This window comes from Hoplias malabaricus, chromosome 12 (genome assembly GCF_029633855.1).
Source record: "Hoplias malabaricus isolate fHopMal1 chromosome 12, fHopMal1.hap1, whole genome shotgun sequence".
Taxonomy (NCBI): Eukaryota; Metazoa; Chordata; class Actinopteri; order Characiformes; family Erythrinidae; genus Hoplias; species Hoplias malabaricus.
The window spans coordinates 34350935-34369339 of NC_089811.1; the positions used below are offsets into that span (position 1 = coordinate 34350935).

The following is an 18405-nucleotide window of genomic DNA, read 5'->3' on the forward strand; positions in this document are numbered from 1 at the left end:
AGTGATCATCTCTCTCTCACACAAACACACACACACACACACACACACACGTACATTCACACAAAATGCGCAAACATAGTGAGCTAAAATCACACTGATGTGTGGAAGATAGCTGTGGTGCTCAGTGCAGACTGACGCCTTGCTTTAACACCTCCAATTATGGCTAAGTTATGACGTCATGTTGACATTCACTCCCAAAAAGACCCAGGAGCACTGCAGCTCAGGAAGGCGGCTGTGATTCTGTGCTGAATTAAACACACACACACACACACACACACAGAGATAAAAATAGCTTTCGCCCAAGAGAACATGCCACACAGAATGGAATTCCAGAAATGACGAAATCGACCCAGAGCAAACCAATGATAAGTGGTTAAAAAGCTCGAAGCTGCAAAGACATGCAGTATCATCCTCCTCCTCATCCTCACTGCAGCCATCTCTACTCCCATAGGAAGCAGAAACAGGCCACTCTTTACTGGCTGGATGACGATGATAAATTGTAGACACCAAGTGGGTTTCAGCTCCTTTAAAATTCAGTACAGTGAATGTTTCCATGAAATCAAAAAACCTGAAACCGCAGCAGTGTCACAGTGCAATTAGGCCTATGTCACACATGCTGCCAATGTGTTATACGTATAATTGGAACATGTTAAAACGCTTAATGGAATCATAATAGCTTAGGAGTAGACCACGTCTGAAAGCATGTAGTCACCTGCTCATTCAACACTTCTTCTGAAGCACTAATAGAAAAACTGTCAACCCAAGGTTAGCTGACATTTGAAATAATGGCCTCCCCTGAGAAGGCTTTACAATAGATGCTGGAACATTGGTGTGTGGATTTGATAACGCTCAGCCACAAGAAAAAAGACTCTGGTCACACTGGTGAGGTAATAAGAGTTGGAAAATTAATTCTAGATCATTACTCTAGTGGTATTCAGGGGTAATCAAGCCAGAAAATGCAGTTCCACTACTCCTTAGTGGAATATTGTGAGGCTATATATGTCCTTGGCTGACGCTAGCTTTAAACATGGAGTCTTTTTTTCTACTGACAATGCTGTTCTATGGAGAGGTTGTGTCGGCTTTCTCGACAAGGCCTCGGATGTTGAATTATGTAAATCTGATTTGTAACTATACTGAACTGAGATTACACAAGGTGTAAACCCACAATTAATCTACAGTGTCAGCAGTTGCTAAAAGGCTAAGTGCACTAATTAAAAAATAATAATAATAAATTCTTTGGGACGTGGTGTGGCATTACAGAGAGAACGGTGTAATGGTGAAATATTCCAGGTGTCAAAACTCCACCAGTGGCTCTTTTGACATTGCACATTTGGTCTGCACATGCCCAGAGGGAGGAGCCATGAAATTAGCACCAGGAGGATTTTTATCGGCAGAAGCAGCTGCAGCTACTTGTTTTCCTCTCTCTGAAGGGACAAAACCCACACACCCCAAAGGCAAGTGGAATTGAGGGAGCAGGCTGACATCTCTCACTTTCATTTTCACAGACTGTGAGACAAAAATCTCACCAGAAACAAAACAGTGATTGCTGTCAGAGACAGCCACCAACAGCAAGCCTTGAAGAGTCAAAACACTACTTTATGTTTCACTTTATATGTTTCACATATATATATATATACAGCTTGAAAGACTTTAGACATCTTTCACTTTTCCAAAAACAGAAACTAATAAGCAGCTCCTGCTGGGGAAAATCACACCATCCTCGAGTGTTGTTTTTCTGTTTTCTGCCCTTGCTGGCACATGTCCTCGCACGTCTCTTGGTAGGTCATTCATATTTTATGCAATGTATTAAATTATTTCTGTGTACGCTGCATTCATTCTATAATGTAACAAGGCCTAAATATATAGAAGGCTGAGTGCAAGTCACAGAACAAAAAATCAGCCCCTCTCTGGTTTGGAATTTGAAATAACAAAAAACAACAACAACAAACAAACAGAAAAATGACTATTTAAAAATAAAAAGGAAGCAAGACACCTGGATATGACTTAGACCCTTTGTGAGACCAGGAGGGGTTTGTGGGCACATGCTATGACTCAAAGGTTTAATTCTGCTTCCCCACCTAGAGCGATGTAAGGTCAGCCAAGGTGACTTACAGTATGTTCACTGGGAAAACAATAAGGATACATCATCTGAATTAATCTTGTTCTCTGGCAGGATGACTAATTCTCCCCACGCAGATGAGCATGCCTAATCCTTTATTAGTACTCAAGCCAATTCGGCAATTGCTTGTGTATCGGGCAAAGACAGGAAGCCAGCTCTGTCCTTGTCGCTTGCTGTGGAGTCTCTCTAAGAACCTCCTGTCCAATTAGCACGCTCCAGGGCTGACCTCCTGTTGTGCCGCAGTGCACTGGGCCAAGCTGTGCCTGTGCTTTACACTGACTCGCTGAGCTCCATTCGGCAGGTTCTGACCCAAGGGAGCGGCCCACAAATCCTGTAACAACAGCTGCGTTAACACAAGAGAGCGATTCAGCTGTAAAGGACTCGCAAGGGAGCGCACTTACTGTCCACCCTACAGTGTCCTTCTGCATGCTGCAGGGTGACAGCTTAATAAAGACAAGTTGTGTCTGAGGCCACAAAACGATCATAGCACAATTAGAGTAGAATGCACTGTCAGCATGAGAGTGTTCACTAAGCCTATTAGCACGGTAAAGTGTCAGACAAAGCAGAGTCACCCTTGCTGTTGGTAACATTGTCTTCTGATGTCTAATCCTTTAACCTTTTTCACCTCACAGAGTCAATGACAAATCCTCATATACTCACACTGCACTATGCACACTACACTAAATGGGCTAAATTAGCTGATACTTCAAGGTGAGGTCTTTCCTATACATCATGTGTTTAGATTAGAGATTCTTCTTATAAGAAGAATATAAGAAGAGAACAGCTCTGAAATTCCTCTGTGATTTTACGCACATTTTGCTGTTGTTTCACAAACATTTTAAGTGTGAAACTTGCTCACGCTGTTGACAAAATGTAACATTGAACTTGGACTTGTCCATTTCTGATAATTCATTGTTTGTTATTTCACAGCTATATATTTTAGCATTTTTACTGACTCACAAACAGTAAAATCCCATTACTTTATTTGTACAAACACATTTACAGTCTATTTGCTTTCTGAGCCTTCAATTCTATCAGGCCTATGGAGTCTGTGAAAATAAACTAATTAACCAGTTCCTAACTGGTTTAGGAACACTACATTGGAACACTAGAATACACAAACCAATTTTGTAGTTTCCTGTAATTCATAGTAGTTACTGAACAATATGACAATAGATTAATGTCCGTTAAATAATATGTCTATGGTTCAAGGGGCAGGGCCTCACAGAGCTGTTTTCAGCATTTCATATAAAATACAGCCTGAACCCATTAGTTAAATGCTGGAAGTGTGGGGGAAAAAACAGCTCGGTTAAAGGCCTTAAACGCTAAATGAAGCTGAACTCACTGTACTCTGATTTGGCAGGAGGAGTCAGGTTGAGTCTCTCCAGAGAATCACTGCTGTCCTCCTCCAGCACGTAGTCAAAGTTCAGAATGAACATCATCACCACGCCCTCTTCATTCTTCACCGGGATGATGTGTGTATTGCAGAGGAACACCGAACCTAAAAAGAGTGAAAAAGCAAAAGAGTGAGGAAGAGACAAGAAAGACATCTGTGTTTCTTCAAACCTCTCTCCATCCTGTTCATTCTTCCTTAATTAATTTATCTCCCTTATAACCCCACATCTGCTGATTTAATTGCCGAGTCCAGTAATAAACATGAGTCTAGGTTTCTGAGTGGCAGGGTAGAGGAAGTGAGATGAGACGTGTGGAGAGTACAGTGGAGGAGAGGAAGGGAGAAATAATGACATGAAAACAGTTGAGCAATATAAATTCAGCACACTTCAGTCACTTCATAATTAATATTTTGAAAAAGTTCTATCTAACGCAGACAGTCACTGGAGCATGTGAAGTATGTGTTTTTATTAGAATAGTGAGAAAGAATACAATATTTATGATATTTTTCCACCATAAATTGACTTTACATTCATATAGTTTTCATGGAATTGTGCATATATCATGTAAAGCAAACCTGCCGTTTGATAACCAGCGCAATGTGGATTGCAGTTCTGTGACATATATTTATGTGCATCAGCAGAGAGCGTTCAATGATCATAATGCTTAAATCAATTTCACAGATGAGGAAAAAGTGTGGACTGGTTGGAACAGGAATTGAAAAAGTGCTTTGATGGTTGGACAAACTGTAGACTGATTTATTAAAATATTACTAGGAAATGTGATCACTGAAACTGACAGAACAATGCAGCTGAAACTGAAACAGGATGAATCACCTCTGTGAAACCTTACAAAATATTTGACGTAAATTTTATTCACTCCTATTGAAAGGAGGTTATCACATGCCTTCCTCACAGACAGTCACCCGGAGGAAACCCACTCAGACACAGGGAGAACACACCACACTCCTCACAGACAGTCACCCGGAGGAAACCCACTCAGACACAGGGAGAACACACCACACTCCTCACAGACAGTCACCCGGAGGAAACCCACTCAGACACAGGGAGAACACACCACACTCCTCACAGACAGTCACCCAGAGGAAACCCACTCAGACACAGGGAGAACACACCACACTCCTCACAGACAGTCACCCGGAGGAAACCCACTCAGACACAGGGAGAACACACCACACTCCTCACAGACAGTCACCCGGAGGAAACCCACGCAGACACGGGAAGAACACATCACACTCCTCACAGACAGTCACCTGGAGGAAACCCACGCAGACACGGGAAGAACACACCACACTCCTCACAGACAGTCACCCGGAGGAAACCCACGCAGACACAGAGAGAACACACCACACTCCTCATAGACAGTCACCTGGAGGAAACCCACGCAGACGCAGGGAGAACACACCACACTGACAGTCACCCGGAGGAAACCCACGCAGACATATATAAGTTCATATATAACTGCAACCTAACTCACTAACTAAGCCACTAACATTTTGCTTTTTGCTATTTGGCTTAGTTTAGAGTTCATTTATTGTAATCAAAAAACAAACATTATTGACGCATTATTTGGTGCAATGTCAAAGTCCTTAGAGTTGTGGCTAGATGCAGTAGATGGAGTCCAAACCCCTCTCAACAACAGCCCAACTCAGTTTAGCTTAAAAGAAACCGCTCACCCCTTATTCCACACAAAATGAAACATACATAAATGCATTTGTCAATGGTACCATTCTAACAGCCCTATGTCTTTCATGACACTCAGTTGAGCAGTGCTTTTGGAACATGGCTGGTAGTGAGTGAGGGCGTGATGTAAGCCAGGCTGGTGGGTACCGAGTGTGATTGGTGGTTGAAACAGTGAAGTGCAGAGAGGAGTCAGAGGTCGTGGCCTGTCCTGGGCATTTTTTCTGTGGTGTAGCCATGACCCAGTGGCTGCACGCAGCTGCCTTGACTACATCAGAGCGCTGCTGGCTCAGCCCGGCGTTGAGATGAAACAAAGAGAAAATAGTACAAAAGAGCACCATGAATCTGTCCCCTTTGACATTAATGTTCCCCTTTTGTCTACTTCTGTTCTGAGTCCAATCCAGCCCCTATTGTTCATCCACTCTGCCCTCTTGCAGCAGCCCTTTAGAGATGAGGAAACCCATTAGCAAAAAAGCCCCTCCTCCATGTCGCTCCTGATGAGGAGATATCCAGAGACTCATAAAGTGTTTAGGGGCTGGAACAAGACAGGAACACGGATATTCTCCTGTAGCAGAGTTACTGATTGTGGGCTCATGGGGTATTGAAACACTTGTCCATAAAACATGATAGGAACTTAGATTAGATTATTAATCAACCTGTGGGAGATTAATAACAAAGAAGGCTGATGTGACTGTGGAGAAGACTGAGGTCACTGCATCTCAAATGCATACATGAAAACCCCCAGAAACCTGCTGAAGAACCCACTCATAAATGCAACCACTAAATGCTGTCAAAGATTTTAGATTGAATCAATGATCCTGTAACACCATTCAGTGTAACTAAAATAGCTCTTCGCTCTTGGCTTATTTTGGCCGTATATGTGTATTTCTGACTTTGACTTTGTATGCCACATTAAACAATGTTTACCATGCATGTATTTGGTATTGTTTCTTCAGCCCTTTCCTCTGTGTTCTCTCTCTCTCTCTCGGTTTGCCCCTCCCTATTACTGTATTCAGTTGGCAATGAAGAGCAATTAGATTCCAGTTTTTTTCCTCGTTTTATAATAAGCCAAAAATGAAAGAAGATATTAAAATAATTGCAGCGCTTACATTCAATTTTTTAAAATCACATTTAAATTAAGAGATAAGGGGCACAGTGGCGCAGCAGGTAGTGTCAAAGTCACACAGCTCCAAGGACCTGGAGGTTGTGGGTTCGAGCACTGCTCCAGGTGATTGACTGAGGAGTGTGGTGTGTTCTCCCTGTGTCTGTGTGGGTTTCCTCCGGGTGACTGTCTGTGAGGAGTGTGGTGTGTTCTCTCTGTGTCTGCGTGGGTTTCCTTCGGGTGACTGTCTGTGAGGAGTGTGGTGTGTTCTCCCTGTGTCTGCGTGGGTTTCCTCCGGGTGACTGTCTGTGAGGAGTGTGGTGTGTTCTCCCTGTGTCTGCGTGGGTTTCTGCTGGGTGCTCCAGTTTCCTCCCACAATCGCCCCATCCCAGGTTAGGTTACAGATAATGAATGGATGAAAATTTTTAAAACAAACACAAAGCCTGTACTTTTGCTCAGACGTTGTTTTCATGTGTCAGATCTGGAACCAGACACGCTGCCGTGATCAGTGACTCCTGAGAGTTAAATGGTAAATGCAGAAGCCAATGAATATTAGACATTGTTCATGTTTATTGGCATAATTTGGAAAACCCAACTAATTATACATGTCTGATTCTGATAGTTTAAGTGGGACACCCAAACCTGTAAAACATGTAAACATGCATGAATACTGTGCACTGAGAGGTTGTAACGTTCACCTATATCAGAGTTTCCACAGGACAGGAATTACGAAGAACAGATTAGTAGTGCCAGCTTTTAAATAGATAATATTTACAATGTAGACTGGTGTCTGGTAGGGCTTAGAGCCTTTCTTTCACTCTTATCTCTCTCTGTCTCTCTTTGTCCTTCAGGGAGGACACCTGACATGCACAAAAACGGGCAGATCAAAAGATTCCTGCTGCTGCAAATGCAAACCTTGTATCTCAGCCCACTCTTGGACATTCATTCAGCAGAACACCGGACACATGTTCACATCTACCATACTACTCTCTATTCATTAGCAGTACGCTGGCTGTAACCAGCTCTTGTTGGAGCACATTAGCTGTGTCAGACTAATAGTTCTGCTCATTGCTGGAGAAAGCTTTGTTAAACACTTGGATAGTAGAGAGATGTAAAAGCTAAGGGCTGAATACAAAATCTGCCCAGAAGGCTAAAAAAAACACCATATCTCACAGCTCCAGGGTTCTGGGGATGTGGGTTTGAACCCCACTGCAGGTGACTGTCTGTGAGGAGTGTGGTGTGTTCTCCCTGTGTCTGTGTGGGTTTCCTCCGGGTGACTGTCTGTGAGGAGTGTGGTGTGTTCTCCCTGTGTCTGCGTGGGTTTCCTCCGGGTGACTGTCTGTGAGGAGTGTGGTGTATTCTCCCTGTGTCTGCGTGGATTTCCTCCGGGTGACTGTCTGTGAGGAGTGTGGTGTGTTCTCCCTGTGTCTGTGTGGGTTTCCTCTGGGTGACTGTCTGTGAGGAGTGTGGTGTGTTCTCCCTGTGTCTGCATGGGTTTCCTCCAGGTGACTGTCTGTGAGGAGTTTGCTGTGTTCTCCCTGTGTCTGCTTGGGTTTCCTCCAGGTGACTGTGAGGAGTGAGGTGTGTTCTCCCTGTGTCTGAGTGGGTTTCCTCCGGGTGACTGTCTGTGAGGAGTGTGGTGTGTTCTCCCTGTGTCTGCGTGGGTTTCCTCCGGGTGACTGTCTGTGAGGAGTTTGGTGTGTTCTCCCTGTGTCTGCGTGGGTTTCCTCCAGGTGACTGTGAGGAGTGAGGTGTGTTCTCCCTGTGTCTGCATGGGTTTCCTCCGGGTGACTGTCTGTGAGGAGTTTGCTGTGTTCTCCCTGTGTCTGCTTGGGTTTCCTCCAGGTGACTGTGAGGAGTGAGGTGTGTTCTCCCTGTGTCTGAGTGGGTTTCCTCCGGGTGACTGTCTGTGAGGAGTGTGGTGTGTTCTCCCTGTGTCTGCGTGGGTTTCCTCCGGGTGACTGTCTGTGAGGAGTTTGGTGTGTTCTCCCTGTGTCTGCGTGGGTTTCCTCCAGGTGACTGTGAGGAGTGAGGTGTGTTCTCCCTGTGTCTGCATGGGTTTCCTCCGGGTGACTGTCTGTGAGGAGTTTTGTGTGTTCTCCCTGTGTCTGCATGGGTTTCCTCCGGGTGACTGTCTGTGAGGAGTGAGGTGTGTTCTCCCTGTGTCTGCGTGGGTCTCCTCTGGGTGACTGTCTGTGAGGAGTGTGGTGTGTTCTCCCTGTGTCTGCGTGGGTCTCCTCCGGGTGACTGTCTGTGAGGAGTGTGGTGTGTTCTCCCTGTGTCTGCATGGGTTTCCTCCGGGTGACTGTCTGTGAGGAGTGAGGTATGTTCTCCCTGTGTCTGCGTGGGTTTCCTCCGGGTGACTTTCTGTGAGGAGTGTGGTGTGTTCTCCCTGTGTCTGCGTGGGTTTCCTCCGGGTGCTCCGGTTTCCTCCCACGGTACACAAACATAGATTGGTACGTGGATTTGCGACTCAAAAGTGTCCATAGGTGTGAGTGAATGTGTGTGTGTGTCGCCCTGCGAAGGACTGGCGCCCCCTCCAGGGTGTTTTCCCGCCTTGCTCCCAGTGATTTCCGGTGTGTTATAGTCATGAAGAACAATATATTAAAAAAAATATAATATATATAATATATATATAATATATTTTATAATATATTTTTAAAAAACTCTGAATTACACAGAAGTCTCAATGGCTAAATATAATATCATATTTTTGAGCATGTGTGTTCCATCTCCAAAGCCTTAGAAGTTAGTTGTGTGCCTCTCCTGATCACACCAGTCATCAATACAGACTCTGCATTAAATATTTTTGACATGCACTTTTAGGCCCATCCTATTCTCCCCTCTGAAAGGAGAAATCTGTGAATTTATTGAAAGAAGAGCAGAGCCTCATTTTCTCCTGTCTATCAAAGATGAAAGCTTAAATGCTGTTTTTCTGATGGTTTTGCATGAGTCCCATTTTCTCTGTCTCCTAATATATATATTTTTTATTTACAAATAATAAGTCTACATTTTTTTCACTTATTTTCATTTCACTTGTCATTTCCTCAGGGGATTATCTAATATCTAATCTCCACAGAAACATCTCCTTTATATATTTTAGGTGCACAAGACAAAGGGAGGTCTCTGACTTTAGTACACGGTACAACATGATGAATTCTGGTGGAGTTATGCGGCGTGATCATTATAATATGCTCTGCAGATTCTGCCTCTGTCATCTGTTCATCACACTCTACACCTAACCACATTGTACATTTTAGACAGTACATGCACAGAGCACCCTGCAAAATCGCTTCCTTTCTTTTAGTTTTAAATCTTTTGATGCATTTTCAATAATTATGGGTTACTCTGAGCTCGTCGTGACATTCTGAAAACATGACTTGAAGAAGAATGGAATTGGTCTTACATTATGCAACTTTAAATATTTATGGTGTCAAAATTCCACCATTACGTGGCACAGCAATTACGTTCACTATTGACATTGAGGTTCTTTGTTCTGCTATGAATAATTCATCAAACACGGATCTGGTGTCACTGTGTCAGTCTGCTGTTTTAAGGGTTTGTGCCAAATGTCAAAATGTAAACACTCGTAAAAGCACTAGCCATACACAGAAAAACCTGCAGCTATATTGTGATAATGAGAAATGACCCGGGATATATATATATATATATATATATATATATATATATATAGAGAGAGAGAGAGAGAGAGAGAGAGAGAGAGAGAGAGAGAGAGAGAGAGAGAGAGAGAGAGAGAGAGAGAGAGAGAGAGAAATTTCAAATATTTGGCCACGACCACTTAGGGAGGATTTCCTTTGTTTTGAGCCATTTTCACATGTTGTGAATGTACAGTATCAATCAAAAATTTGGACATCATCTAATTCAATGTTGGGCGGCACGGTGGCGCAGCAGGTAGTTTCGCAGTCACACAGCTCCACGGACCTGGAGGTTGTGGGTTCAAATCCCACTCCGAAGGATTGTCTGTGAGGAGTGCGGTGTGTTCTCCCTGTGTCTGCGTGGGTTTCCTCCAGGTGACTGTCTGTGAGGAGTGTGGTGTGTTCTCCCTGTGTCTGCGTGGGTTTCCTCCGGGTGACTGTCTGTGAGGAGTGTGGTGTGTTCTCCCTGTGTCTGCGTGGGTTTCCTCCGGGTGTTCCAGTTTCCTCCCACAGTCCAAAAACACACGCTGGTAGGTGGATTGCCGACTCAAAAGTGTCCGTAGGTGTGAGTGTGTGTGTGTGTGTGTTGCCCTGTAAAGGACTGGCGCCCCCTCCAGAGTGTGTTCCCGCCTTGCGCCCAATGATTCCAGGTAGGCTCTGGACCCACTGCGACCCTGAACTGGATAAGGGTTACAGATAATGAATGAATGAATAATTCAATGTTTTTTTTAATTATTATTTTCTACATTGTACATGAATATGGAAGACACTAAAACTATGAAGAAAATCATGTGGAATTATGTAGTAAACAAAAAAGTGTTAATCAAACCACAATATGTTTTATACTTTAGAATATTCAAAGCTTTTACTTTGAAGGCAGCTTTGCACACTCTCTGCGTTCTCTCAGTCGTCTTCATGAAGTCGTCACCTGGAATGGTTTTCAGTGAACAGCTGTGATCTCATCAAGATTTCGAACAGCTCACCTTCTTAATGTGTTCGAGACCATTGTGTGGTGCAGAGGTAGGGGCTGGTACACAGCTCTATACAGTGAATAGCCCTTTTCCAATGACTACTAAGAATATTGTGTCCAAACTAGTACTGACTGGTACTGTAAGCTTATCCAGATTCTCAGTCATTTGGGTTACTGCCTTGGCATACATTAATGCTAAAATGGTCTTGATGCAAGGTATAACATCGAGGAAGGATATCAGTACAGATCTCTGGAGACTCTTCAGTGCCTCTAATGAGCAAAACCTGGTTTTAAAACAGCACTGCTCTCCTGTCCAGTTAATTCCACTGTAATCATGAGTAGATAATCTAGAAATGTTATCACCTTTAAGATATCGCATGGCCATGACATTTAACGTCATTAATGAAGGTTGTCTGATCAGTGTTGTAGACAATGAGTGGCGTATAACTGGCATCAGATATCACACATGCAAGTGTAGAACCGTCCTGCGATAAGGGACACCATGAAGGTGAGGGACAGACACATGAGAAGTTCATCTCCAGTGTCTTGGCTGGACAAAGCAAGTCAATAAGTCATGGAAAGTGCAATAAGAACTCATGGCCGCACATAACCCAGTCATGTTAAAAGAGTTGTCACTACATAACAACACCATGTAGAATCTCCAGATTAGAAAACTTAAAACTTAAAGTCCATTCCACCGCAATCCGATTTCCCATATCATTTTTTCCAGGACTTTTTACTGAGTAACAGAGTGGAAAAAAAACTAAAACGCAAAAAAGATCCACTCCAGGATTTTATTCCAACTGCATGACTTTTCTAATCATCTCAAATCATCATTACAAGCCTCTGAGGTGCCACCTCTGCTGAGGAGGTAATTCACTTATATTAAAATGTGGAAAGTCAAAGAAAACAACGGAAAAATTATGAATTTTCAGACATATTAGAAGAGACAGAGAAAATGCATTTCCTATGCAAATCTGTCACTATTAAAAAATAGCTTTGAGAGAAAACACCTCAACTCTATGGGAAAGGAAGTGTATGAAGATGTCAAGAAATATGGGTGAGGTTTTATGGACCAGTGTTTCTAAGTTTTAACATTTATAAGTGATAAGACTTGAATTGTGAAAAGCAGGAAATGCACATCTAAGACTAAATAAAAAAAAAATCAATATTATAGGTTTGAGCATATGGTCAAGAAGCTACTTGTCAGGATCACGGGGGCGGACTGGACATGAGGCGGACGCACACGCTACAACACAGATACTTTATTAACGAAAGAACAAAACAAACACAAACGAACTTGAGGGTAAACACGAACCGAGGAACAGATGATAAACAACATGATTAGATATGGGAACGAATCAACACGAGGAACTGGAAACAAAGGAATTTGGAAAAACACGAAACAACACGACTAGGAATATAGCAAGCAAAACAATACAATACAAATGACAGGAAGTGACACAACGGAACTTAAATACATGAACAAATGAGACACACCTGACACAGATAACGAGGGTAAAGGACAAGGAGGTGGAACAAAGGTGGGGCAAAGGCGGAGACATGGACAATAACAGACAGACAGAGCCATGTGCTAAGCGAGCACATGGCGGGGGAAAACAAACAAGATTGGGCCAGGATGTGACACTACTATTGTGAAAGGCTACAAAACAAAAAAAAATGAACATTTGCAAATTAACCAAAGAAGCTTCTGGTGTTTATAATAAATAAATAAATAAATAAATCAAGTGTGGTGTCTGACTTTTACTGAGTACTGAATATTCATGATGTTTTTAATAACGTGTCCAATAGCATACGTGGTGTTTAAACATGTACTTGCTTTTAGTTCATACTCTGCTTACTAAGAACTTTATGATCAGCTTTGTGAATTATACACTGCAAAAAATGAAATCCAAGCAAGCAAAATTTACATAACTTTAGTGTATATATCTAGTGTTACTCGTTTGGGAATTGTAGTAAGCATATAATACGATTATTCATCTTATTTCTTACTTATTTTTATCTGTTTTAAATCATTTTATCTACAGAAAGTGTCTTATTCCATTGGCAGATATTTTTGCTTCTTTTAAGCAACATTTTCTGTTAATTCTTGAATTAAGAAAAAATATCTGCCAATGGAATAAGACACTTTCTGTAGATAAAATGATTTAAAACAGGTAAAAATAAGTAAGAAATAAGATGAATAATCGTATTATATGCTTACTACAATTTCCAAACGAGTAACACTAGATATATACACTAAATTTACGTAAATTTTGCTTGCTTATATTTCATTTTTTGCAGTGTAGTTCATAATTACAACTGATCGTCACATCCAAATACACACCATTGATTTGTATCATGGTTAAGAGTGAAGCAGAAGTGATTAAATGTCTCCTGCAGCTAGCAGGCTTTAGCGCATTCTTCATTAAAAAGCCCAGTCTATCCCTGGAGCAGATGGAGAAAGAACAGTTCACTGAAGAGGTTAGTGTGGAACATCCACCATCCTGTACCATGCTGAAAGTCACCTTTCTTTCACTTAAACTTGGACCATCTTCACTCCCGCTCTTTACTTATGCTTCAGTGTGTAAAAATCTTTGCGATGTGGACACTGCCCCTTTTGGTAATACAGAGTATTGTGGTAAACCTGGGAGAGTGAGTGACTTGCTGAGTGAGTTATAAATCAGTTCCATGAGATGTGTCTAAAATGTAGTGGGGCATTAAACAGTAGCGATATGAATCACAATAGACATGTCATTAATATTGATAAAAAAATTATACAAAATGTGAACCGCCAGGGAAGCACATGAAGAAATACCCAGAATTGGTCCCAAATTGCTCCCGCCCTAGCTTTTAAACAGCCAATCACATCCCTTCGTATCCCATCCCCAACAGACAGTGCTACAAGTGGCTAACGAGTGCCTCATTTAACAGATTTATCACTTTGTTGCACCTTGGATGTGATAACAACAGAAATAGTGTTTGACAAAACGAGTGCAGACGCTAAGGACTTTTTTAAGGCCCAAATCCATTTCTTATTTTTACCTCTACACTTCGTTTTCAAGTGTCACCTTGTCCTCTATTACAAGGTGTGGCGGTTAAAATGGGACAAGCTTTCAGGAGCCTGATACATCATCAGAACACAAAGAAAAAAAGAACTATTACCAGGCTACGGGTGGTGCTCTGTAGGCAACACTGTCCTCAGAAGCGAGGACGAAATGTCTGGTTTCAGACAGCTCCTGAGTGTGGTTGACACTGCTAGGCTGTCAGTACTGTTTTAAACAAAAAAAGAGTTTTATTTTTATAAACGTTGTGTGTACTGGGAATTAAGTTTCAATGTTTCTGCATTGCATTTCCTGCTTAATATGACATGGGAAACTAAAGTAATTTAACTTCCTGCCTTCTCCCTCTGTTATCTCACCTAATCACAGTTAAACCTTAATACAACGATCCAGGAGGGGTAATAGGTGCAGTAGAATTCAGTCTCTGTTGCCCCATTAGGACCTTTATGTTAACAATCAGGCCACTGGCTTAAGATTGCAAAGCTTCTGGAGTGTCAGAGGTAGAATAATTTACTGCGACCCGCATGAACGTCACCCACAACCTCCATACAGTACATCGACTCTAACCTGAGTTATGTTTCACTGAAAGAGTCAGATGAGACAGGGTAAGTCTTGGGTCCAAAGTGTTCATTACACACTAGATCACTACTCATATCACACACACACACACACACACACACACACACACAAGCATGCTTAAATATTTACAAGACCTCATATTATTTAAGAAACAAAAGATATTTTGTCTTATTATAAATGTCAAGATGTGGCTATGTGTATGTTCTCTGTGTTTACTGCAATAATCCTAAGACCGCATTTACTTCACGTTATTTCTAATGGGAACAGCCATTAAATATATGCCATGTACTTTTAGGGTAACTGTTTATTTTATGTACTACATTAGTTATGAATTTTATAGTTTTTATACTTTTTTTTAGTAGATTTGCTTTTAAAGAAAAGCATATCTCCGAAATAGTAATTGCTAATTGCTAAATGCTAATTTACTACATACTGCTGTGTACAAATGACGTAGTAAACTAAAAACGCACAGTGATCTTTGGACAGTGATGATATTTAAAGAGTCTTTCCAAAATGTAGAATATATCCTTGATTTAATTAACAAACAATAATTAATAAATTAAAGAAAATATAATATTCTGTCCATGGTAGTCACAACACGTCATTTTTAAAACACAAAAACACAGGCCCTCTCACTCATACACATATAAAATGCATTAGTTTTTCAGCTGCCCTTCCCTCTGCCTAAGCCTGATGGAATGTCAAACGGTCTGGGCAGCAGGGGGATGCAAATCTTATCGACTCTCATTCTTCCACTCGACTACATCTACCCTCCTGGGCCGTTTAGCATTGTGTACATCACTTTGAAGGAAAAGTCCTTCCCTTCAGAGCAAGAACACACCTGTCAAAAGGCCCTCACTCTCTTAAAAAGCTGGTCTGGGGTCAGTAAGCAACTGAGAACCTGGGCTGTCTGTTCCTTCTCATCCACAAATACTTCGGTGGAAACACAACCCGTTTTTCCCTCCCTTTCTGAAATATCTTATTTCGGGATTCCTCAGTCCCTGAGAACCTCAAAGTCTAGGGCTTTATAATTAGTTACATGAGTTGCATTAAAAGTTATACTTTTATCTAGGCTCAATATTTCTGTCCAGTTGAGAATAAAACTATATTAAGAACAGGGTTCGAGTTAGAGGCTAAACTGTAAGTTAGTCCCATGTTAAAACAGAGAGATGAGGTGAGGGATCCTCAGACTAATTACAGTACAGCTCCATGCTCATCATATCAACTCTGCATATACTGTACTTGGCCACTGATCTGAGGCCTGTTGTCCTTTCATGATGATGGAAATTTAATTAGATTCCTATTTCCACCATCAATAATTAAACCATAGAAGCCCAAGATGCCGTCAATAGACCAGACTGGCCCTTACTAAGGAACTTATCAAAGATGTGTTTACAGCTTCATCAAATTCCATCCTTTCTGAAACATTACACCGAGGGCTTTTGTTGGAAAAACTTAAATCTCACATTGAGATGCAGAAATTGCACCACAAATCCATAAACATAGCAGAAAACGCACTGTAAAACATTAGCATTTCTTCCTCAGACAGAAGACAATCTGGGTTTATTCTTTTTTTCAAAACGATCAAAGCCTCCTGAATCACTAAGTGCAATGAAACACTATAAGGCTTATAACCAACAGCCATCTGTGCACATAATGGTTCCTTATTTGATATTTAGTCCACTATACTGGGGATGAATATGATTAGGCTCTGTGCATCGATTACTGAGCAGTGTCAAATTCTGCATCGTCTGGAACAAGTGTTTTCTGTGGCTGAAGAACCTGGCAAAGACAAGTTAAAGAAAAGACTAGAAGAGGAAAAATTCACAAGGAGATCTTACGTATAAGAGGTGCCATATAATTAATCTTTATCCATTTAGAAAACCAGCTAATAACTCTTTAGATATAAACCTGCTAAAGTTGGGCTGAATAGTAGTAGTTTAATATGTTGATGAGCTGGAGTGATCCAAAGTAAATCATACAACATCAATACTTGACCTCATTAATGCTCTCATGATTAAATCATATTTTCCCAGCAACTGTGTATCATCTAGTGTAATCTACAATAACCGGATTCTACTGTACCAAAGATAGACAAAGTCCCTGATAAAACCTTTTCAGTAGAAACGCTTCAAGAGCAAGTGTCCGCAAACGTTCGTCCATAAAGTGTAGATTGTGCATGTTTTCAAAGAGTATTATATACTACAACAGCATAAAGTTGCAACACTACTATTGTATGTTCCATAAAATGATTTGAATAAAGTTGTTTTCAAGAGAGCAGAGCAGGGCATGTGCAGACATGTCTTCAACAGCAGTCAAATCTGTCTCATTATTGACAAGGATGTTAAAATGGACAGAGCTTTAAAAATGTGCCATTTTAATAATAGCTTTATTGGAGAACAAATCATAAAAAAATGAAAAAAAAAAGGTGCCAAAGCAATTTCCTCAGAACACAACATAATCACACACTATTCTTTAAGAGGAGTGTTCAAAGATTCTTCAGTACTCTCTAGATCTTCATGGATCTCCAGCAATTTTGGCCAATATCCTGAAAGAACTTCCCCCCATTTGCTTCAAATGTTTGCCATTGATTTTCTGCATCCCCGGGGAAAAAAAGATTGTGTTTCATTTGCTGTGAGTGTTACAGGCGTTTGAAGGCATTAGGGCTAAAAATAGCCCCATTGTAGCTGTGCCTTCAGGAAAGGCTGTGTTAAGTCATTACGAAGCTGACGGATGGGTCTCTGTTTGACTCTCCACCACGCAAAGCCGTATCAGTCAGCAGAGAAGCCATCAGAGCATAATGACTCAGGCGAAAGGTTGAAGCTGCATGTTTCACTGCTGCTCTCTTATGTGTAATTCAATTTAAAGAGGGATGGTTTAATGTTGCATCAGCGAAGAGACATAATAACAGAACTCTATGTAGCTCAGCTTTGTCCTGGGCAGCTGAGTTCTGAATGAATTACGGATGGACTCTGATTGATGAGTACACTCACTTAATCTCCAGCAGATGGTCATTTTAAAGCAGGTCCTTTGAACACTATGAAGATAATGCACCGGCATCATAATACAATGCGAATGCAGAAAGGTTTACAAAGCAATGACCACAAGCAGAGCATTAGGGACAATCTGAACTTCAACAAAGGCCTGACCGGTTCATTTTAAAATGTCTTAAACAGCTGTCCAGTCTTTGGGCACAGCTCACAATGGTCTGGAGAATGGACCTAATGGATTAGAAAGAGATTCAGCCTCACGAGCATTTGGTAAACACATTCAGATGTCAAACACAGATCACAGGTTTTAATGCCATTTGCTCGGTCTGATTTTGAAGGTAAAAGTCAGCAAAGAAGTCTGTTTTCTTCATTATTCTTGACAATCATATGGAGGTAAGCGGGTGGAGGAATCCTCAGCAGGACTCTAGGAGACGTGAGTCGTCTCTGTGCCCCTGTGCGTCTCCCTGATCCATTTTGACAGGGTTAGAGTTGCAGGGCTGTTTCGCTGGAGCTAATGCACGGCCATTGGGAACGAACCAATCAGAGCTAAGCAATGCAGTAGAGGAAGGAGAGGGACGAACCCTTTGTTTGCGGTCTGGTGGCCATGTGGTTTTCTCTAGTTTTGTTGGGGTCGCTGCGAGCCAGACGCTGCGGCCTACTTTCATTTTTAATCAGTGTCGCTTGAAGTCATTGCATGGACTACTGAGTGACTAGTGGCAGTGCTCCAATACACCCACTGTTTAATATGCAGACACCAGGGCAAGTTCACTCTGCCAAACCTTGATTAGTGGTATTTCCTACTGTGAGTGATGATGCATTGTGCGTCGAGGCTGTT

The 18405-nt window shown here is 41.7% G+C and overlaps 1 protein-coding gene across 1 annotated transcript in view; it reads right to left on the reverse strand.

The window, feature by feature from the left end:
• The window catches only part of LOC136710728 (potassium voltage-gated channel subfamily H member 7-like), a 71935-nt gene that overhangs the window by 40808 nt on the left and 12722 nt on the right, over window positions 1-18405 (reverse strand). Inside the window, exon 3 of the mRNA XM_066686510.1 lies at window positions 3465-3620. Coding sequence (XP_066542607.1) covers window positions 3465-3620 — 156 coding nt within the window. The remainder of the gene's footprint in view (window positions 1-3464; window positions 3621-18405) is intronic.